Here is a 23244-nt window from a genome sequence, read left to right on the forward strand (position 1 = left end):
AGGATGGGCTCGCAGCATATGGGAGTATCCACAAAAGCCAACTGATGGAGAGACAAAGAAATTCCAGTATTCGGACATTAGGGGGGAAAAAAAGTAATTCAAATTTAGTCATAATGGTTCAGCTGTCCCATCCAAAGGAAGAGAAGAGAATAGAGTTTTTCCCTCTTTCGCCCCTTCTTTTTTTCCTCCTCTTTCTTCCTAGTGTGTGCCTGGATCTTTTATCTCTCTTATTCACTTGGGACTCTTCAAAGTTACAAGCTGCCCTCTCTTCCCTTGGTGCTGGACTTGGAACTCAAATTAGGGACTCCTTGATTAGAGAGAGAGGGGGGGGGGTTGGCCTGGGGTGGGAGAATGGCTGTTGGACAGAACAAATCGCACCCCTACAAAGTGTCTTTTATCTGGTGGCCCCTCTCTTTGACAGCTCCCTCTCTCGCTCATTCACTGCAGTCGCAGTTGTTTCTCTCCGGTATTCGAGTTGGACATTGTTGGAAATGTCATCCAATCTGGTTTGTGACAGTGAAGGGAGAGGAAGGTAAATGTTCTGTTGATGTCGCCTCTCTTGCATATTCTTGCCCATTCTTTCTTTTTCCCCCTCAGCCAAAGGTCCTGAGTGGAATCTTATGTCTTCGTTGATGAATTAGACAAACCAAACCTTCTCTCATTATTTAAAATCTCCTGGCCAGACCCTGTCAAGCCAGAACGACAATGCAAGGAGACACCTTTACAAGAGCAGCCAGACTCACTGCCGTTAAGAGCAATGCAATATGCACCAGTGCTCTCTTTGTCAGCACTCTGCAGACAGATACAGAGCGAGCTCCCCCCATGCTCCCCTGCCAATAAAAGTTTTATCTGCTTTTAAAAGAAATCTATAATTCAATGCAGAAAGAACATGATTTTCTTTACCAAAACAGGAGTACCAAAATATGCACAATTCTCATGTAATTCTCACAATTGAGTTTTATCCATTCAAGTAAATAAATAAATGCATATATATATATATATATATATATATATATATATAGATTGTTATTCATTATGTAATAGCTATAATTTTTTACACAATATCGTGTATAATATTGTTAAATATTAGCCTATTGTTTGCTATTCAAGTGCACATCTTTCAAGACATTCAACTTTCCATTATCCACTGAGAAGTTGTCTGCTTTAGTCAGAAAACAATGAGGTAGGACCAGAACAGGGCAGAAATATGAGGAGGGAAAAACAGGGGTGAGAGAGAAGCAGGAAGACATTTTGGTAGTGGGGTGGGGTGGTAGGGGTGAGCTCTGGACAATCGAGCCGGAGACGAAACAATGGAGCCTCTGTTAGTATGCTGCTGGTGTTTGTGCAGACCAGCACTCTGCATACACAGAACCTGTGCTGGGTCCTCCACAATCTGCGGCCTCTCTGTAAAACTTGGCTACTGTAACATGCATGCAATCGTTACCTCTCTCTCTCTCTCTCTCTCTCTCTCTCTCTCTCTCTCTCTCTCTCTCTCTCTCTCTCTCTCTCTCTCTCTCTCTCTCTCTCTCTCTCTCTCTCTCTCTCTCTCTCTCTCTCTCTCTCTCTCTATATATAATATATATATATATATATATATATATATATATATATATATATATATAATTATTTTCCAAACATATATATATATATATGTAGTTTGAAAAATGATAATTACGGAATGTATCCTTATGGAAGTGTAGTCCTGACTGTTGTATCTCAGTACCGAGTGCAGTGGATTGTGTGATTGAAATGTGTGATTGAGTTGGAGGGTTGTCCAGAGAGCTCCTGAGTGGGCAGAATTGAGTCCAGATGTTTGCCCCTCAGTAAGATATGAGTCCTGTCCTCCCCCAGAGGCCCCTGAGATTCTCTGTTGGGAGGAGGGGCAAGTTATGCTATTTGACATCCAACAGCCCTTCTGACTTGGTGAAGTGTCTTTCCCTTCGTCCACTGAGAGATGCTCTGCCGCCCCCACCTCCTTCTGACTCCCCTTCTCTTTCTGAGCTTGCACGGGGGCAGATGTCAGTCCCGACAGCAGCAGCCGCTAAATACGGCTGTTCATGGCTCAAGCCAAAGGTTAATAAAATCGGTAGCAAATGTATCAATTTTACAGATAAGCCATACACAACAAGTGTAGTCTGCTGAATAAAAAGTCAATTCAGACCCAAGGAAACCACATGCAGTAGCAGTGAATGGGCGCTTTTTAGGTATCTTTTTTGAGAGAGAGGGTAAATGGAGAATTGCAGCCTCTCTCCTTTATTGCTGCCGTGCAGGCCCGGCCAGTAAATTGCTCTGAATGGGGGCTGGAGGTTGACAGGCCCTATTAAGACAAACGGCCTTCCTCATCAGAGACATAAAATAAATCAGGTGTTTAGTCAAATTAAAATAGTTGAACTCGAGCGGGCCCCAGGGAGCCGCTTCAGAGAAACTCAAGACAGATGTGGCCAGGGGAGCACAGGAAGACACCCAGGAAAGAATTTAACACTGAGCTGGCTGCTAGCCAAGCCAATCGTACTGTTCTCATGCAGCAGCAGGTTAGCCTACTGTCCGGAGGCAGGATCACTTAGCATTGATTAGCTTAAGGTACAGCGCAGCCTCATGGGAGGACGTGCAGGAGGCATGCACATTTTCTGGTGTGATTATGCTTTGGTTAGAGACACAAGAGAGATAATGAGAGGATACAGAGGTGACGGTGACCCTGTTTGCGAGAGGCACGTCAGCTCCGAGGTGTTTGTGTCTACTCCTCCCTTAATGAGAATTGAGAGCAGTCATTACATGGCAGCGCCTCCAGTCATGCGACTGTCGCCAGCACGCACACACACTTGCCCTGTATTGTCTGTCACTAATCTGCCACCTTCACTCGTTTTGTGACAGCTCCTCTTATTTAATAGGAACAATTCCATTCCTCACCATCTCTCAGAGAAGCCGCGATCACCAGAAGTGGAAAGAGAGAGTGAGGGACTCGCGACCTTCGCACTTTTATTGAAGCCTTTCCGTTGTTAGACTTGGGCTGTTTGGATGATACCATTCTCGGCTTTGAAGGAGCTAGAGTTTCCCTCCTGGACCGCCTTCTGTGGTCTTCAGGAATTCTCTTGACTGATATGTACTGTATCCGTTCGGATGCTCAGCATTTGCTGGCTCTGTCCTGCCCTCTCAAGAGAGAGAGAGAGAAAAAAAACTTGCTGATCTCATGAGCGTCTCGATTGTGGGAGCTTTTTATATCTCTGATGCGCAGATCAATTAACAAGGATCTGTTTTGCAGCACTTGCTTTGTTTGCTGTTCTGTCTCTAGGATAACTGACCTTTGCATTCATATAGAGACTATATTTAAGAGGTGAGGGACATCTGGCTGTTGTAACATGATATGTAAACCTTTTCTTTTCACTGCTGGGAGAGTGTACCGGGTCATGGGGAGAAGACTTTGTTTCTGTTCTTGCCATTGGTTTATTTCGTTTGACTGCATGTGTTCTGTCGCAGGTACTCCAGAAAGTCTTGCAGAGAAGGAGCGACAGCTCTCCACCATGATCACACAGCTCATCAGCCTGCGCGAGCAGCTCCTGGCCGCCCATGATGAGCAGAAGAAACTGGCCGCCTCGCAGATGGAGAAACAACGTCAGCAAATGGAGCTGGCACGCCAACAGCAAGAGCAGGTGAGAATGTGCACACCAGGGTGGAGCGCCATTCAGAAGTCAAAAGTCAGAATTCAATAAATCAGAATTAAAGTCTGTTCCTGAATCGGAACTTCATTTGAATTGAAAATCAATTGCAAACAAGATGTAGAATTAAAATTTGAATTTGAATTTGAAACTGCAAGTTTTAACTAAAATAGCAACATTTTAATTGTTTTAACAATTAGGAATTTGTCCTTAGTTTGTATATATCATCATATTTAATTTAACATTTTAATTAATGTTAGTGGACCAGTGTGGGAGAACTTCATTTCCCAGAATCTATTAACTGTTTTGAATTTCAATTCAATTCAGTAAATTCCTCTTTCTGTCATTTCAATTCAACTTCAAGTGGGGTGTTACCAATTCAGTTAAAATACATAATCATTATTTAAAAGGAAGCTAATTCTCCCCAAACCGTCTCTCACTGGCTTACCGTCTAAACCCAGTTGTTTTGTTTAAAGCTATCTAGTGAAGATCTTATCAGCCATGCATCACATATTCTTATTTTACAGCCTCATTTATCAGAAGAAGCATTTAAAACAAGATTACTCTTATACTTTTATTTTTTACATTACTTTTAAATTGGTAATGAGTCCTTCTATTTAGCAATTTAATATTTTAATTAAATTTATGGCTTGATTTTTTTCCTTGATAAATCAGGCTCTGTGGTTGTGAGGATGGATGCACAAAGTAATGGTTATTGTACATAATTGATCAAATATGGAAGCACGTAAATTGGTAGGGAAATTGATCACTATTAATTCAAACTTTGCATGAGAAGCATGTGTAGCTCTATCAAATGAGGCGTACTGAAGGCATCAGCAGCTCATGAGCTCCGTTAATGTCGCACAAGATACATCTCCATCTTCACAGCTTTTTTTATGGCGAAACCATATAATTGCTGTCAATTTATTATGCAGATGAATAGGTGCATATTAATGTGGTCTGCGTTTACCTGAAGCGGATACGCTCATTTCTGAATTCGTCCTATTAATGTCACCCGACTCTCTACATTAATATCCAACTTTATGAGAATTGTATCTTCATTGTATGCTCAGCTGATTTTAATAAACGGTTATTGCAGGAATTTACAGTTTCGCAAATGTTCAAGAATGCATCCCTTTCCATTAATGACAAACAAAATGGAGGGAGAGGATAGAAAAGAGCTAGAGAGAAAGGGAGGAGGAGGGGAGCCTGAAGTTAGGATGTCATTTAGCCATCCAGACACGACACAGTAATTAACTGTTGACACTAGTGAAGAAGCCAGCACAAATTAATCCTGACACATTTGCAGACGGGTGAAATCTTACAGTGAACACTTTGTAATTATATTTGAAAATGAAAATTAAATGACACTTAAACCTAGGCTGTCAGGCTAACTGAGGAGGAGGAACGGGGGAGTCTGCAGGGGCTGGGATAGATGGAGAGAGAGGGAGGATGCAATGCGCTTAACGTCGAGAGCCCACCCTTGGGCAGACCCGACCACTCCTAGGTTGCATAAACATGCCAGTCTTTCACCCTTTGGCGCATCGCCCCGGCCAGGCCTGGAGCTGGGTATAATACACATTAGCAGGCCTCTGATTACAGTCATTAGGGTCAATTGGTGAACGAGAGATGTTACCCACAAGCTCTGATTGCATATATTATCTGTCTGCTTAAATACATGGTACAATAAATCCAGTTGCGCTCTCCAAGACTATGATAATGTACATCCTTTAATGTTTTAGGCCAGGGTTAAAGGTTTCTGACGGTGTTCAGCTAAATGAATCACTTTGCTTTCGCAGATTGCCAGACAACAGCAGCAACTTCTGCAGCAACAGCACAAAATCAATCTCCTCCAGCAGCAGATCCAGGTCAGTGCTTGACTTTCACGTCTTCATCTCCTCTTATGCGCTTCTGTCAAAAACCGTTACTTTGTTTTTAAAACTGTCATCAATCATGTTACAACTGTCACCAATCAGGATAATTGGCCAATGTTAATTCGGAAGGGGCTATAGATGGGTAGAATAATTATCACTCCCTAATTAATGAAGGAAGAGAAAAAAAACTGAAATGAGAGAAAGCTTAATGACACCAAGTGGTGCCTGTTTGCATGTTTTGTGGAAAAGTGCCCTAAGGGTTTGAGACATGAAAGCCGGTGATAAATGCCTCTGAAATTACACCATCCCAGTGCGGTGACGTGGCAGCGGCTTTGGAAAAACAGCACAGGCGCCACTGTTTGCCCCGTTTCCCATTGTCCAATATTGGAAAAATCACTTTGCGTTCATTTGCTTGAACTTCGTTGCGGCCGACAATCCTGTAAACATACCGTGTTGACACGTAATTTGGACAAACCTTGCCTTTTGCAAATATTTGCTGCTTGCTTAAGTCAGTTTGAGTGATCTTTTGAAGGTCTCTCTTTATAAGTGTGCTTCAAGAATAGGCTCATTGAAAGTTTGCTTTTTGCTTAAAATAATTGAATTGGATTAGTTGCAAAGTACACACTGTGGTCACCCAAATCCGTTTTCTCGCCACAAAGTGGATTGCACTTTTCCCCCCCTCCGTCAAGCAATTATGTGAAATGAAACAAAATGGGAGAGGGAGAATAAAAAGAATGCTTACAAGACTGCCATAAATAAATGTGACGTATATGCGAAGAAAGAAGGGGGAAAGATGCAGTAGAAGAATGAGTGTGCCTTTGTGTGTGTTTGTGAGAGGGCTGTTGGTTTGTGTGGTATGTGGTGCTTCATCAAGCAAGGTTAGCAGACCACCCAGTCAGAGACATGGACGTACACAAGCTGGTCAGTGGCAGTGGTCAAGGTCTTTACACACACCATACACACATAAAAGCCAAGGGCAATGAGAGCAGCCCATGCCTGGAGATACTTTCTTCCTCTTATTTTTTTCCCCGCTTGCTTTCATTGGAGACAGGTACAACATTCCCCACTCCTCCTTTCTCTCCTAGATTCACACCCAATTCACCATGATGTCAGCTGGTCTTCTCTCACATTTTTCATCACTTTTTACACACTTATTTCATTCTCTACCTCTCAGTCCTCACTTTTCACTCTCTATTTCACGTCTCATATCTTCCTGTGCATTTGACATATACTTCAAAGCCCGTAAGCTTGAGGCCCTCAGAATGGAATCCAGGAGGTTTTCTTCTCAACGCTGTACCATTCATTGTGAGGTTAACCATCTGCCTTTCTTACTTTCTCTGCTCAGATGTGTCAGGTAAAAACAAACCACTGTCTTATTTACACAGCCCGAAGCACGACAGATTTATAGCTCGGCAGTAAAACGTAAAACCTCTGTCAAGTGAAGTGCACTTCTCAAGAGAAAGACCCAATCTGTTAAAGGCTTGTGCTGTTGAAGAGCCCACAGAACTAGCCACTGTGCTACTAACGCCTGTTATGCGCACTCCACCACGCCATGTGTGTGAGAATCAGCGCTCTTCACTTTCCAGTAGACAGGCCCCTACATGCTTACTGTGTGTTCAGACGGTAGCAGTGGAGTAAGAGTTTGGGTGAACAGTTTAATTACCTTTTCGAGTGGAAACTAGCGACAGAGCTCATCCTAAACAGCTGGGCTACACTATATTGTCATTCCTGCAGTGCACTGAAGAGTTGCTAACATAAGTAGCTATGTTAACATAACTTTTTTGGCAGCATGACATGACCTAAGCTGTCAACATATTATAGCTTTTACTCTAACAAGCTAGCCTTTCCAAAAAATAGAGATACAGCATAATAGTTTACTGTCACATTGTATTGTGCGCGTGCACCACCTTTCAAAAGTTTAGGGTCTTTCTAATAAATAAAAAAATATATTAATATTTGTATTCAACAAAAACACATTAAATTGATCAAAAGTGACAGTAAAGTTACAAATAATTATTTTTCATTTTCTATTCATAAAAACAAAAACAAAAAAACATCACAGTTTCCACAACTGTTTTCATCCTTGTTAATACTAAGAAATGCTTATTGAGAACCAAATCAGCATATGAGAATGGTTTCTGAAGGATCATGTGACGCCATCAAAGGAATGCATTTTAAAAATATATTAAAATAGAAAAAAAAAAATGAAAACAGATGTTTTAAATTGTAATAATATTTCAGAATATTACTTTTTTACCATATTTTTGATCAAATAAATGCATCCTAGGTGAGCTTAAGAGACGTTTTTAATGTATCACAGTTTTCAAACACAAAACCAAAGTAAAGTACACAAACATATACAAAAGACAACATAAAGTCTAGGCCTGGTCCTCTTTCGTCCTTCACTGTTGTTGCTCCTCCGTAAGACACTCGAGGCTGGTGTGGCTCATTAGCACTCACGCCACCGAACTCGCTCCGTTCCCACGGCTCTCGGTCGCGCCCTGCTTGCCACAATGTTGTGCACAAGTTTATTAGATCCATGTCATACAGTGTGATTTGTAATGATCTTAATGGTCTGTACCATGCATCTAGCACAAGAGACAGTCTCTATCTGCTGCTGTTACACTGGGTTCTAATCACAAATTGTAAGACCAGAACACAACCAGAAACGGACACCAAGAAAGTCAGGCTTAGGACCTGTATCTTATTATGCTTTTTATCTTCTCTGACTTTGTTTTCATATATCATTAGCATTGCCTCGCTTTGTGACCCATTTAACTTCCGTCTCTAGAGGCCATGGCTTGTCGTAAAGAAGAAGAAGAGAAAGTCATAAGACAAGAGTACGATGCGATGGGAAGCGAGATGAGGAGGCTTGCTAATGCAGTTCTTTGGCACTCTGTTTTCATTAGAGCTAGCTCTACAAAAAAATGCCCAGTGCTCTTAATATACAACAGCTTTTGAGTTAATTAGTACTCCAAACAAGCTCTTCAGCCTTCATGTAGAAGACGTAAAAGTTGAGTGGTAAAACAGCATGCAAGGATTGGGTTTCCCCGCTGTTAGCATGGAGCGTGTGCATGGTTTAAAGAGCCAGTCTCCCCATCAAAGCGCTACTGTTTTGGCTCACATGTTAAGCGGCGCTTTAGACCTTTATTGCTGATGTAACTGATCACATCACTGGATTCTGTAAACGGGACTGAACGGGGTCCAAATAAAACCATCAGGCATGTAACAGAATACAGCGCTGGCTCGGAAAACCAGTTCTGGTTTTCTCCAGAGTTGTTTGGCACTGTCCGTTGCCCAAATCAAACCACTTTTAAATTGCCCTTCTCTCTGTTTCATCCTTTCACATTTTGTACAATGAGCTCAGAGAGACGGAGAGATTGAGACTTTGTCTTTTCAGGAATTACAATGTCACTTGTTTTAAAGATAACAGATGTTTAGATTACAGCGTTAGAGGCTTATCAGAACTTCAAGCTCAAGGTTTTACTTTCTTATTTATTTCTTTAGCCAAAAGCCTCTTGTTGAGAAATTTCATATGGCAACTAATTCCGTCCAGGGACCGGATTACTGTTATGTGACTGAAGCACAAACTTAAAAGCACCATCAGAGATTGAAGGAGAGGCTTAGGAACAATTAAAAACAAATGTCGAAGTAAATCTTGATCTGAAAGAGAAAATGTGTTACTTATGTAAGACAAGTAAAGCCGCACAAATAAGAACATGTAAAAGCCACCGCCTCCAACAGGAAGGAAAGCCTGTGTTGTTCGGTATTAATCAAGCCGAGTGATTCGTGTTCCGCTCCTTGACAATTCAACTCTCTATTTTATTCGCCCTCATACCATTAAAATCAGCTGAAATTGTGGATGGCTTTCTGTAGGAAAGAAATATCTTATGTGAGAGATCTTTAATGTCTTATTTCGTTATCCTTGACAGAAATGAGTTTAAATAAACAGAAAATGGGTACTTTAATTCTCTCTCTCTCTCTCTCTCTCTCTCTCTCTCTCTCTCTCTCTCTCTCTCTCTCTCTCTCTCTCTCTCTCTCTCTCTCTCTCTCTCTCTCTCTCTCTCTCTCTCTCTCTCTCTCTCTCTCTCTCTCTATATATATATATATATATATATATATATATATATATATAAATCCCAAAGGAATATAATATGAAAAAAAATTAAGAAAATATAATATAACTAATATAACAATAATTAATGTATCGATTTTTTTAAAAAGTAATTTAATTTAAACCTCAGTTGTTTAAAACCCCTTTCCATTTCTCTTTCTCGTTTCAAATTGTTTTATTTGTTTTTCTTTTCTTTCTTTTTTGTTCTTTCTTCCTTTTTGAGTTTCTTGGGCTAAAAACCAAAGCAACACACTGATGAATGAGTAGTCAAACAGTACTAAGTTCTTGACCAAAAGTTTGTTTAACGTAATGATATTGATATGTGATTAATCACTTTCCTTTTCCCACTTTCTTTTGCTTTGCCTGAGCTCCCTACGATGATGACATAAGTCCCTGTATACAAGGTTAAATCACAAAAAAAGCTTTTTTTTTCCAAGAGGTTGTTAGGAGAGACTGTTCTATGTCCTCTGAGCTCATACATCTCTTACACTTTATACTTATGATTAAAGCTGCTGTACTTGGTTGAGATTTCAAAGGCCTGTACATGTGTGCATGTGTATAAGGTGCTATTGTCTCTCTCTGGGCTCTGTTTTGCGATGGCAGCTGTAAATTGCCAGGCTGGACTTGGGGATGATCCGGGCCGGGGTTGATGTGGATCTCTAGCAGAGTCTTGGCTCGGATCCAGGCATTCCTGCACGCTGGGGCTGGTACGATGTGAGCTGAGGTGACGTAGGGAGGAGAACACACAGGTGGAGGCAGGCTCATCTTATTGTATACACACACGCACAAACATCAAGAGAAGAATGATTCCCTCAAAGGTCAGCGTGAACTTTAGATACTGAGTCGAGGCGAGGCTGTGGTGTGTTTGAGGAAAAATTCCCGTTGAGATTAAACAACTCTTTCTCTATGAGAATCCCATTATGATGCTCATATACTGTCTCTCATTTCACAGCAAACAAGAGTTTATTAGCTTCGATCTCCCTCCTCACACGGCGCGGCTATGAGAGACAGAGAGAGATAGTCACACTGAGCTGTGTTTGTCAACGGACAGAGATGCTGTTTGTCCGTGTAGGGCCATTGTTGTGCCGACGGTCGCTTCCTGTGTTTTAAAGCAGACCGCCGGTTCAAACACTCTGTCATTGTACAGGCCTGGTTCTACTTATCTAACCCCAGGGCTCCACTTCCTCTTGCTACTCTACTGAGAGAAACCTCCACGTGGCTGTCTTCCGCTGTCCTCCCCCCTTTCTTCCTCCCACCCCCCCCACACCTCTCTCTCCCCTCTTTCTCCTGCCAGCACCGGCTGGATCACACAGACCTCTTGCTCTCCATCTTTCACCCTCTTCTTGCAATCGCCACTTCTCGTCCACACGATGTAAAAAAAAGAAAAGAACTTGCATCACTATAAGTGTAGGCTATTGTGGTTGTCAAAACATTTGGTAGGCTAACTACACATACTTTTATTAAGTTTAGTGACAGCATGGTGGAATAATTGGTATAGGCTACTGCTTTTATTATAGCTTGATACAAATTTTACAATTTCAATTTAATTATTGTGGTTTTATTCCAATCTTGATTCTATTTGGATACATATTATACATATAGGCTACAGTAGATGTTAATTTTTCTCAAGAAAGAAAATCGCACCTAATGCTGTAAACATAGACTACAGAGAGCCCTGTCAGCTGGTATTATTAAAGGTTAAAAATAACAACTCAAATTAAATATAGGCCTAATGCGGTTTTTATTACAACAACTTTATAATATTTTTAATGATATAAGTAAAAAATATAATAAATATGTAATATAGTGCACATATTTAGCAAAATACTCATTTATACTAATACTAAATATATTATAAAATACTCTTTTTTTTTTTCTTTTTTTTTTCTAGCCAACTTGCATGCTATGGTCATTAAATGGCCTTCCTGAGGTAAATGTAACGTTATGTGACATTGTAGTCTACTCCAGCTATTTTATTGACCTCTTTCCGCGGTTGAAAAGCACTGATTGGTCGATATTACAGTATGTATGAGGCATATACATTTCGGTAAGTTACTGTATCTTTCAACACACAGCTATTGATCATTCGTGTTTATTTACTATTAACTAGGCTAGTGAAGAGAGATGATCGGTTTACGTGCCATTTCAACTGAGGCGCTACAGCGATCTTTCTCATTTAAAATCGCCAAAACGGTATTTATTGTTAGAATTTCGTAATAAAATTTACAGAATCTGAGAGCTGTGAATTTGTTCCATATCAAAAGTAACCTTCTCTGTCTAGTCTGTCGGTGTCAGTGTCCTCTTTGCTTCCCGATTTTTTTCTGCATGAGAAAATGGATGTGTGGCGTGAACACGTGTGAAAAGGGTCAATTGTGTGAGAGTCTCACGGTCAATGCGTGAGAGTTGGCAGCTCTGTATATAGATATATTAGGGCTGTCAAAATTAATGCATTAAACATTTGTTTCAGTTTAACGCGTTAAAAAATATTTAATGCAATTAACGCAGTATCCATTTTTTCCATCTTCCTTTGACAAGCGATCATGTTCTTATTCAAGTGCGATAAGACTCAAAAGAGAATGCATTGCAGAGCTGGCGCGCACGTCTGTGAATCTCCCGTCTGTGTGACACACACACACACACACAACTCGTGCACACAGAAAGCCGCTTCAGGCATCGCTTGAACGGACAAAAATACAAAACTATGCCAAAATGCGCGTTTCACGGTCTTAAAGGGGTCATTGGATGCAAAATTCACTTTTATATGGTGTTCGCATATAAATGTGTCTTTGCAGGATGTGGACACAACCACCATACAATGAAAAAAATCCATTCACTCCTTTTTTTTTTAATTCTCAAAAAGCCTAAACACTCTCAATAATCAAGCCGTTTGGATTTTCTGAGCAATATGATGTCATATTGCTCATGCTCCGCCCACGGCCACTGACGGACTGTCCCGCATTAGCATATTTCAGCCCTCGGCCATTTGTATACTGTCTGCCAAGGCAGCACTTTACGTGTCTTGTGTCGAAACACCCCATGGAAGAGAGGGGATTTTTTGGGGGGTGAGCAGTTGCTCATTATCCTTTAAAGAGACATGCACCGAAACGGGTCGCTGTGAACAGAGCTGTTTTTGAGGAGGTAAAAAGCGTGTTGTTTTACACAACCTTTGAGGAATTTTAACCAAAGTATGTTACAAACTTTACATGAAGACCCCAAAGAATCATACCAACTTGTGGAAAATGGACATCCGATGACCACTTTAAATTAGTTAAATGAAGTCTTAAATGAACATAAAGAGTTGTGAGAAAATTGGATGCGTGTCAGTTATGCGTCATGTGCAGCAGGTCTCAAAGGGACAGCAGCCTAATAAACCTGCTGCTGTCTGTCATTTAGGATAATCAAAAAAAGAAAAAAAGAAAATCACTCATTGCTGTTGACTGAATTACTTTTGTAGCTTTAATAAGGATTGATCTATATTTAATTTATAATTTATGCAGTGAAGACTGTGAAGCGTTGGATAACTTTATTCAATTTCTGTATAGGTAGGAAGCCCTTTTAGACGAGGCTGCATGGGTCAAAAACAATTCAACTTTTTTGGCATTTTGACAGGGCAAGTAAAAATCTGAACTGGTCTGACTGGGCCAATAGAAAAAAACCTGATATATTGAAGGGCACAGGTAAATGTGACATTTATTATAATGGGTTTATGTGAAGATTGTTTTAAGTTCACTTATATTAAAATTTATTATATATTTAAATGTCTAATAAATCTTATAGCTTTCAATTATATTGAAATGCTGAATGGCTATAATGGCTACAATTGAGAAAAAAAAGTCATAGAGACATCAGTAGCAGTATTGTTATCAGTGATACTGACCTTCTTTCATAAAAAAGATGCCATTAAACAAATATTTAAAATATAGGCTACTAATTAAAATATAGGCCACTGTCTTTGTTGTTTCTACATTAATTTGGAGATTAAATGTGAAAATTACAAATACAAATGTATTAACATCTGTAGCTGAAGTTTTGCTTAGTTTAATTATTTTAAGTTATACTTATTTACTTTTTTTTTACTGATGTATTCACGTCATTTTTTTTTCAAAACTTTTTCAGTATGCTACTAAGGAAAAACAAATTAAATCTTTACAGGTTGAGTAGCCGTTCCTTGTCCTTTGGTATTTCAAAGCTCACAAAGAGGAATGGAACTTTTTTCAATATGCAATTATAATGAGGAAAAATAAATTAAAGGAAGAGAGAGAATTTTTGTGTTCAGATATTTGTGTATGAGTTTTTGTTTTGTGGGTGCAGATTCCATGCAGGCTTGTCTATTATCTCAATAATCACTCACTCCTACTATGTCAGGTTTTGTACATTCTCTTCAATATCAACACACTGATTTGAAATAATTATAGCTTTTGTAGATGTTTTTTATTATCAGCCACCACATTTAAATGAATATAATAATTCTATACATTTTTCAGTTCTGTGTTTTCTGTCGCTGTAGAATCTGCATTCCTGCTCAGGGGCAGAGGAGTGGCACTATTACAGCTAAAGCAGAAGCTGTTGTCAACATTCACTTCAAAGCAGGAAAGGTTCCCTCACATGTGGTTTTAAATGGTGTGGGGGAGCAGCAGGGAGCCTCTAAGGGTTAACTGATAATAGCTGCATCCAGCCACCAGATTAAAGATTCTTTTTAATTATACACATCTAACCACCAGCATAGTGAAGCCAGACAGACTAAAGACGACTTGTGCAGATGATAGACACAATGTGCCAATGTGTTTTAAACAGTCTAAGAGGCCGGTGGAAGAGTGGGCCTTCAGGATATTCCTTTGTTCCCGTGGACTGACAGACAAATGTCTCTGTGTGTATGTGAGACCGATCTCTCTCATATGTGTGCCATTTCCCCAGGCCGCTGTGAGTTTGCTTCATAGCCGTGTGTATCAGTGGGAGAGGAGGCCAGGCTAAAGGGTTAATCAGAGCCAGGTCTCAAACACAAAACACACATGTCTGCATCTGTTGGTCATGACAAACTAATTTAATTGTAAATAATACTAAATTCTTGTGTATTTTGACTGTGTAATAGTATTATATGATGCACACTCAAGAAGCTCGGCAGTTTGTCTGAGAATCTACACAGGTTGAAAAGCCGTTCTCTTCATCTTTTGGCATTTCAAAGCTCACAAACAGGGATGTAGGAATAATAGCAGTCTGTTCTGAGAAGTTGCATAATGGTGTTCAGGTCTCCCCTCTCACTATTTTGCAGAGCAGTGACAGAATTCACAGAGGAAGTTGAACAAAAAGAAACCCTGTCTGCACAGACAGAACAGAGCCTCCTAATTAAACACACAAGACTTTGAGGAACTCATTCGTTATGTCTTTTTCTGAGAGAAGAAAAGGTCTCTCCTTTTTTTTCTCCCGGATATGTGGGATATGTTCTTTTTTCTTTAGTTTAGCTATACTTTAGCTAACCGAGTTGCTTATTAATATAAAAGATCCAGAATAAATTAATGCTTTGTTTTTTTAGTTTCGTTGTTTACTTTATTTATTTTAGGGAGAAGGTCATATATTAAAATAGACTGTGGCCTGTTAACATATGTTTTTCTATTTCCCTCTGGCCCCGGAATCCGTGTTAAGAGAATTGTAATCCAGTTACTTTACGCCGGTTTCATCTCCTCTCAGTCATATTACAATCACCATTATTTAGCTGCTGCACATGAAGCTAATTACCATAGCTTTGTCTTTAGCCTAGAGCCATTTGGTTTGCCTTTTTAATTCAATGAACAACAATTAAATCCAATATTTCATTAAGCTCCCTCAAATCCACCAGGCGCCATATAATGGTGAATAATTCTGCTTGGGTTTTTTAGATAAATATAGGGGTGTCTAATTGAACAAAGATAATGCTCCTAATTTGCCTCTTGTTAGATGGTTTTGGTTGTCTCCCAGCACCCTTGTGATCTCTCATGCTAAAGTCTCATTTATGCAGAGACAGCTCTGAAAACAAGCTACGCTTAAAAAAAAGAATGTGTTGCCAATTAGCATTGTCTGCCAGGCAAATGGATTGTAATAAGGAAGGAAATGAGCGCGGGTGTGTGTTTACATCTCTGCGCACACACGTTTTCCCGCGTGCTAATGCCCTTCTCTTTATGGTGTGGAGTATGCTAGCTTCTCTCCTCCACCAGGATGAGGGCCATAACGGTCTCATCAAATCCTCTTGGCTTGTGCCCAGTGCGGCGGAGCCTGAAACGCGCTCATCCTCCATTTAGCGGAGACTGTTAGCTGATGAAGAGCCCAACATGCGAGAGTGGAGATAAAAGAAAGCGGTGACCCAACTCATTAGCCCCCTTTGATTTAATATATTGACACTTGGATACAAATAATTCCATTTAGTGTGCTTGGTTGGAGGTGGTGCGGAGGATCAATTTAATTAGTTATGAAATGTGACTTCTTGTCACAAAGCAGGAGAAACGCTGACGTTAAATAAAGTCATGTGCGGTTCGAACAATAAAGCTTCTGTAGGCCCGTTTTAAAACTTAATGACGCATAAAAATGGGCCTAATAGTTACATCCTCACCAACGGGTCATGATGCTTTTGATATTACTCTAATGGATCGTCGAAGGTGGGACACTTAACACCATCTCAAACAGTTTCGGAAATTACGAATATAAACAGTGATCGCCTGGCTGAACGTTGATTGCTACAACTCTGTGCTTTCTTTTGGCAGCTAGATTTGTCTTTAGCATTTACTTTAACCGTATGATCAAATGAGGTTACAGAATCTTACCATTTAATAGAAGAGACAGCATTCCGTATTTTTTTATTTTTATTTGTGCGTATGTTCAGGCTAAAGACCGTGGTTCCAGTATATGGTCAGAGAACACAACACAAAGACATACTTGTGTGGTTCCATATGTGATCATTACAAGTGACTCCTTAAAATCAGCCTGTGTTTGTTCAATTTTTCTGTTAACTGCATAATACCTTCATGCTTTTTAGTGATTCAAAAGCCATGAAAGGTTCTACAAAAGCCATTTTCGGCTTTCATCCCAAAATAATAATTCTGTCATCATTTATGCACCCTCATGTTCTTTCAAGCCTGTATGATTTTCTTTCTTTTGTGGTACACAAAAGAAGATATACTGAGAAATGTCTCTGTGTTGCTTTGTACATACAATGAAAGTCACTTTTGTCCAATGTTGTTTTGGACCCCATTGACTTTCATGGTACAGACCAAAACATTAGATTTAGTCTTAAGAATTGTGTGTGTTCCGCAGAAGAAAGAAAATCATACAGATTTGGAACACCATGAGAGTGAGTAAATGATGACAGAATCTTTTTCCCCTGGGTAAACTATCCCTTTAACAATGTTGTGAGGAAGCAGGAGAAAAAAGTAGCTGAGACCGACCTGAATTCAGCTTGTATTAATAACGGTTAGTAACATTTCGCATCTGTGTACTGTGCTTAGTGACATTGACACTGGGTGTTAGAACAAAGTTATTATTGCTCTCATCTTAACTGCTCGTCATAAAAATCAGCAGCTGATTTACGATCCATGAGAGCGGTTTGCTGAGTCCAAACCCGGTCAACGGCAGTATAAAGCAGTCGCTGTCCGGCCAGCATCGACCCCTGAATCTCATCAGAATGCACCTGTCACTTGCCGCCGCACCACAAGCCCTCCCAGATCATGCTCGACGGACCTATACTTAGCTCTCATTGTGCCTGGGCCCTGCGAGAGGAAAAATAGCAGTTGGTGGAGAACACATCCTCCAGTGTGATGTTGACTTAGTTTCCTCTCCCCTCCTGCCTGGCCCAGTGTTTTCCCTGTTAATGTTGAGCAAACTGTTTTGTCTTTGCATTGGCTTTTTAACGTAGTCCTCAGCCTCCGTAGTGGGCACACACACAGGGGGAAAGTAGGCAAGGCATTAATAGCCTCTACTGTGTGCGGCCAGCCGGCAGTTTAGAAAGGGGGCCCGTGTTTTCTTAGGGCTAGGGTGGCAAAGCAAAGCATTCAGCCCTGCGCGTCGCAGCACAAAAAAAGGGCCGCTTTGTGTTTCGGATGGGGCGGAGGAGGGTCCGAGCATTCCCGACGGAGTACAATGAATGGGCCGTTTTGTCTTTCGTCCGTTTTTCATGCACACTGAATTGTTGTTGTCTTTCTCTCGCTCTCCGTTTCTCCCTCGCTCTCTTTTTCATAATTATTCTTCCCAGTCACTGGGTGTGCACATGACATTTGAGCGTGTTTTAAAGTCTCAACACTCTCATGTGCCTGCAATAAAGTCCTTGCCGTAACAATGTCAGCTTTCTGCTGGACAACAGAGCACTCTCTGTTGTTCTCCGGGCCCAGCTGCTGGAAGGGTAGAGCGAAGACAGTGGCTTAGTCTGCACACAGATGACAGGAAGAAGGAGAATGCTCCTCTCACTCTCTCTCTCTCTCTCTCTCTCTCTCTCTCTCTCTCTCTCTCTCTCTCTCTCTCTCTCTCTCTCTCTCTCTCTCTCTCTCTCTTCATTGACTCGCTCACTGGACAATGCCATTTTTAGTTAACGGGTGGTCTGACTCTGGATTCTCAGTTCTAAACTGATGGGTCATGACCCAAAAATGGATCACAGGTCTGTTCTGATGAGGGAAAAACAATGCTAAATTCCACTTACTATTGGAAAATAAATAGGCTTATCAACTTAAAAGGGAGAATAAATCACTTCCCACATCTTTGTCAAAGGCTGTTCAATGTGTGCATCCAAAACACTCAAATTCATCTGTAACTTGGTTGCAGCTATAGACAGATGCCAACATGGATAGATGATATCCCTTTATACCTGAAATCTATTAACAAAACTTTTTTGTTGTTGTTGTTGTTATTATTATTATTAAGATGCAGAAGAGGAAATGTTATTGTTGCTAGAACATTATTTATATATGAACGCATGTATATATGTATTTTATTTAATATTAATATTTCAACGTTTTCGTTTCATGATATTTTCGCCATTCTCGGGCTGAAGATTCTTAAACTATCTGCATAATTATCAAATATATTCCCCTAGAGGGAGATTCAAATATATCTGGAAGAAAAGAGACAACAGTTTTTATAAATTTAGATTAATTATAATTATTTTTGTTATACAGAATGTTGTCTTCTTTCATTTTGGTAACAACATAATTTCCTTTTTTCTTGTTAAAGCATTAACTTTTTTTTGTTCTTCTTTTTAAAATTAAGTAAACTATTTCTCTTTTTTAATTCTTTCTTAAATATGTATTATTTGGAAGGTTGGACCAAGCATAAAAATAAATATTGATCTTTAAATACTTCATGCATAATTCAAAAAGAACCAGAAAGTAAATCAAATTTAAAATGTAAAATATATATATATGAATGCATATCACACTGGGCGTTTAGCTGCTCTATACTACACCATGCCGGTCCGAAAGGGTCTGGGGTGTATAATGTGGATTGTGCCGGTGCCGGTTTTCATAGATGTGGGATGTATATGTGGGATAATGATGTTGGCCTCAGACTCATTTGTGGGTTTGTTTATGTCTGTCCTTTTCTCCCCTCATTACCCATGCTGTTTGAGCCAGTCCCCTCGGGTTTAGCCAGTTTACTGCAAACCTTTTTAATTTTATGACCAGACCCTGACAGAAAAATATTTTTCTCCTCCCTTTCCTTCTTTATTTCTTTCTCCCCTTCTCTTTTTTTCTGTCATTGTGTAAACTGAGTCCCACATTAATTGTGTCATTCTAGAACAGGTAATCCTGAAAGCATGCAGCGAGTGAATTAAATGAGTATTGAGCAAGAGGTGGACGTGATATTTGTGTGCACTATGCCACAGCAGAGCTGAGCTCAGAATACTACTAAAGCCTTAGGCTCGTCTTTGATATTTTATATGCAATACAACCCTAATTGCTTGAAATATTTACAGACTTAAATTACATTTTAGGTTCTTAGAGGCTCAACAAGAATTTGCCTTAAGAACATATTTCTGTTGAACACACACTGATCACATTTTGCTGGTGCTCTTAAGGGAATAGCCTTTACCCCCACATCTTTGTACTGAACTAATTTACTAATTTCAGCATCCCAGCATGATCCTCGATTCTCTCCTTGTAATAGTAAGCACACTTATTTGATTATTCATAAATTACGATCAGCAAATTGTAATGACAAAAACAAACAAACAGGTAATGTATTACAGAACTAGAAGTGTTCTAAAAGGTATAGTTCACTCAAAAATGAAAATTCTGTCATCTTTTACTCTCCCTCATGTTGTTCCAAACCTGTATGAACGCAAAAGATGATAGTTTGAAAAATGTCTCAGTGCTTTTTTGTCCATATAATGAAAGTCAGTGGGGTCCAGTGTTGTTTTGAAGCTAAGTTATTGTCATTGTATGGGCAAAACCAGTCTTAAATATCTTATTTTGTGTTCTGCAGAAAAAAGAACGCCATACAGGTGTTGAACGTCATGAGTATTTACTTGCTGAGCAAATAATAATTTTTCATTTTCAGATAAACTACCGCTTTAACAGTATTATGCCAAATTGAGCATGAAATTCAGATCGGAGCTCAGTTGTGTGTATCGTATGCTTTTTTTGTTTTGTTTTTTGCCATGAACTCTAGGGTGGATTTGAAGTAAAGCTGAAGTAGAAGGCAAAGGGTGGGGGAGGAAGGGGCCGTTCTGCTTTTAACAGCCCCGGACTTAATATAGACATATTGGAATGGCTCTTTTCCAAGAGGGCTTGTTTTACTGTGTAAGGAATTAGCGGAACAAGAAGTCATCTATTGGTTATTCCTCCAGACGAGCTGAGCGTGGGCCAGTGTCTGGTTTCTGTGCACCTTGCCCCGTTCGGCACACACGCGCACACGCTGTAATACATTTGTCCTCTGTCAACTCGGGGTCTTTTGTCAGCGGTGGCGTAACATACATTCAAATACACATGAACACACTGTTTGCCAGTTGTCCTGTTCCAGTATCGGGAACGTTAATCTTTTACCTGTTAAAAAAAACCACACACAGAACAAAAGAATGAATGAAAACAAGAAAACAGTGCTCATCGACCGATAAGCCTTTGAGTCTGTGGGCTAGTCGATTGTCAGAGGCGGTCGGTCCAGGTCAAAGCCACGGCCGCAGCACAAAGCCTCTTTATTCCAGGTCCTGTATCTGTGTGGCTGATGAGGGCCTCCTGCAGAACTCCTCACTAACAGAGCAGAAAGAGGAGAACAATGCATTTAGTCTGTGGCACCAAGGTGGATACCAGGTCTTAATTCCGGCCCCGCACTGGCAGAAAGAGCGAGGATCAAAGTCCGACTCAACCCTATCGATCCACACGTCCCGATTGTCATCAGGGGCTGAAGCGCGGCCGAGCAGAGTATCTCGCGCTTTGATAACGGTCTTGTGAGCGTGGGTTTATGTGTGTGCGTGGGTGGGATTAGAGCTCAAAGCTGCAGCCGCCGTGTGCTGGAGGAGTGCGGTTAACTGATAAATGACCTGTGACGTGGGAGTAATGTGTACTTGGGGATCTATGGGATTGTTTAAAAAATTGACCTCTTCAGAACAGAATAATGTGCAGACTCCCGAGCACAGAAGTGGTTTCATTCAGAAAAGAGCTCTCTCGTTTTCTCTCTCGCTTTCTCTTTGCTGGTGAGTTTCCAGAAAGCACTCGCTGAGTGTGTTCACAAAGTAGCGGGTGTGAAGTTCACGCTGTCGGGGCCCGCCGTGCGGATTGAACGCGGTTGCCAGGTCCTCTAGAATCACTTCGCCTTAAAATGGATCCCCTAAGGTGGTTTTCTTTCTCAGTCATTTTGGCTCTGGCAGCGTCGAGCGAGGGAAAGAGGGTCTGACGTATCGGTACTTACAGTAACAGTGAAAGCTGTTTTCACTCCTGCTAAATTTAAAACACCCCCGTGTTAGAGCCTTTCTTTGAGATTTTTTACGAGAAACGGTAATGGTTCCAAATTTGGACCAAAACACATCACTGGTGCGAAAGTTTGTACGGCCTCACCTTTGGCTTTTAAAACGGGTTGGCTTGTGCTTAATGCTTAACCTAAGGCTCCGAGGATCTCTGGCTCCTTCCAAAAACTCAAAGAGAGAAGAGAAGTCAGCCACCCCTCCCCGTCTCAGTCTTATCTTGTCAACACTGAAAGGCATTTTGGACATGTTAAAACAACTCCCCCTCTATTCCTTTTAAAAGGGGAAAGAATCCCAGAGTGATGCTCCTTGAAGATCAATCTCTATTTTCATGTTGAGGAGAGTTGGGGACAAGTATAGTGGGGCCCATCTCCTGAGCCCGAAGGGACCCTTTAAAAGACAGCGAGGAGCATGGGTGCTGACAGGGGCCCTATTGAGGACAGTAATGACTTGTACATCTCCATTTTCTATGCGCTTGTGTGACAGCCTGGGTCAGGATATGCCAGCAAATACACATTTACAGCTACATAGGCCACTGCAGGAGGGCATAAACATATTAGTGCACCTGCTGAATTAGAAGCACAGCAGCCTATTCTAACAGTAATCCAAGTACAGTGCAGCTCCTTGAATAGGCTGGGCTGTCTGACCCTAGGATTAGTTGCTGCTGTAAACCATTACTGAAGCTAAGTGCTGATGTCAACATTTCCACTAACAACATTGATTAATCTATAGCTCCCTATTTACTTCAGGGGTACCCCCCCCCCCCCCCCCCCCTCCTTTTTTTTTTTTTTTGGTCATTCAACCTACAGCAAGCGCACATTGTGTGATTAAACAACCCACCGCTGACACTCTGCTTTCAGTGTTGGGAATTAGTGATCAGTAGCATGATTGTAGCTCTGATGTTTTCAAAACAGAGTAGCATTTCAGGCAATGAACTCCTTTTTCCCCCATGAGTAGCAAATGTTACCCCATGGTAACAAAGCACTCAGAAAAGCACTTTTTTTATTAAGGTAATAATCATGCTTGGCAAAAATGTCTAAATTGTATCGGTTAATAAATAATGAACAATTTAAACAAAATCGGTTTGATTCGTTTATTTTTTTCCTTTAGCAATATATGGAAAATAAAATGTTTATTACAATAATTTTATTAAAAACGTGTATATATATATATATATATATATATATATATATATATATATATATATATATATATGTTTTATACATAATATTTAGACACAATTTTGGTTAAATGTTGCTGTTCATCAGTACGTTTTTGTTTATTTGTGTAAATTATGGTGGATTCTATTTTTTATTTAATTTTTTGTGATTATTTTATTGTGATTAGTATAGGTTCTCATTCTTTTTGGGGCCAGCTATTTTATTATATTATATTAATCATCTTTAGTTGAATATAATTTTTAATTACATACATGTAATTGAATTGTTTTCAATTATTAGCTTGTAGGCTGCCAAGCTACAGTTTCAAAGTGCCTGATCTAAGGGCAGGAGAGAGTAGCGAAGACAGAGCCCGAGAGTGATGCGTGTATCTGTGACAGAGAGACAGATTGTGCTGTGTATCACCCCAGACTTCATCAGCTGCACTGAACTGATGATATATGTGAGACGCTGAAGGTGAAGAGGCCTCTCTCTCTCTCTCTCACTCTGTCTGTCTCTACACCCCCATGAACCGGTC

At 40.3% G+C, this 23244-nt stretch overlaps 1 protein-coding gene across 18 annotated transcripts in view; it reads left to right on the top strand.

The window, feature by feature from the left end:
- The window catches only part of sox6 (SRY-box transcription factor 6), a 158825-nt gene that overhangs the window by 84098 nt on the left and 51483 nt on the right, over positions 1-23244 (top strand). For 16 of the 18 annotated variants that reach the window (XM_056268736.1, XM_056268734.1, XM_056268737.1 and 13 more), the window contains 2 exons: positions 3475-3647; positions 5453-5521. In XM_056268736.1, the coding sequence (XP_056124711.1) occupies positions 3475-3647; positions 5453-5521 (242 nt within the window). The remainder of the gene's footprint in view (positions 1-3474; positions 3648-5452; positions 5522-23244) is intronic. The other 2 variants (XM_056268733.1, XM_056268740.1) reach the window with 1 other exon arrangement.

The sequence above is a fragment of the Rhinichthys klamathensis genome, unplaced genomic scaffold, assembly GCF_029890125.1.
Source record: "Rhinichthys klamathensis goyatoka isolate OS25496 unplaced genomic scaffold, OSU_Roscu_1.1 h1tg000275l_1, whole genome shotgun sequence".
Taxonomy (NCBI): domain Eukaryota; kingdom Metazoa; phylum Chordata; class Actinopteri; order Cypriniformes; family Leuciscidae; genus Rhinichthys; species Rhinichthys klamathensis.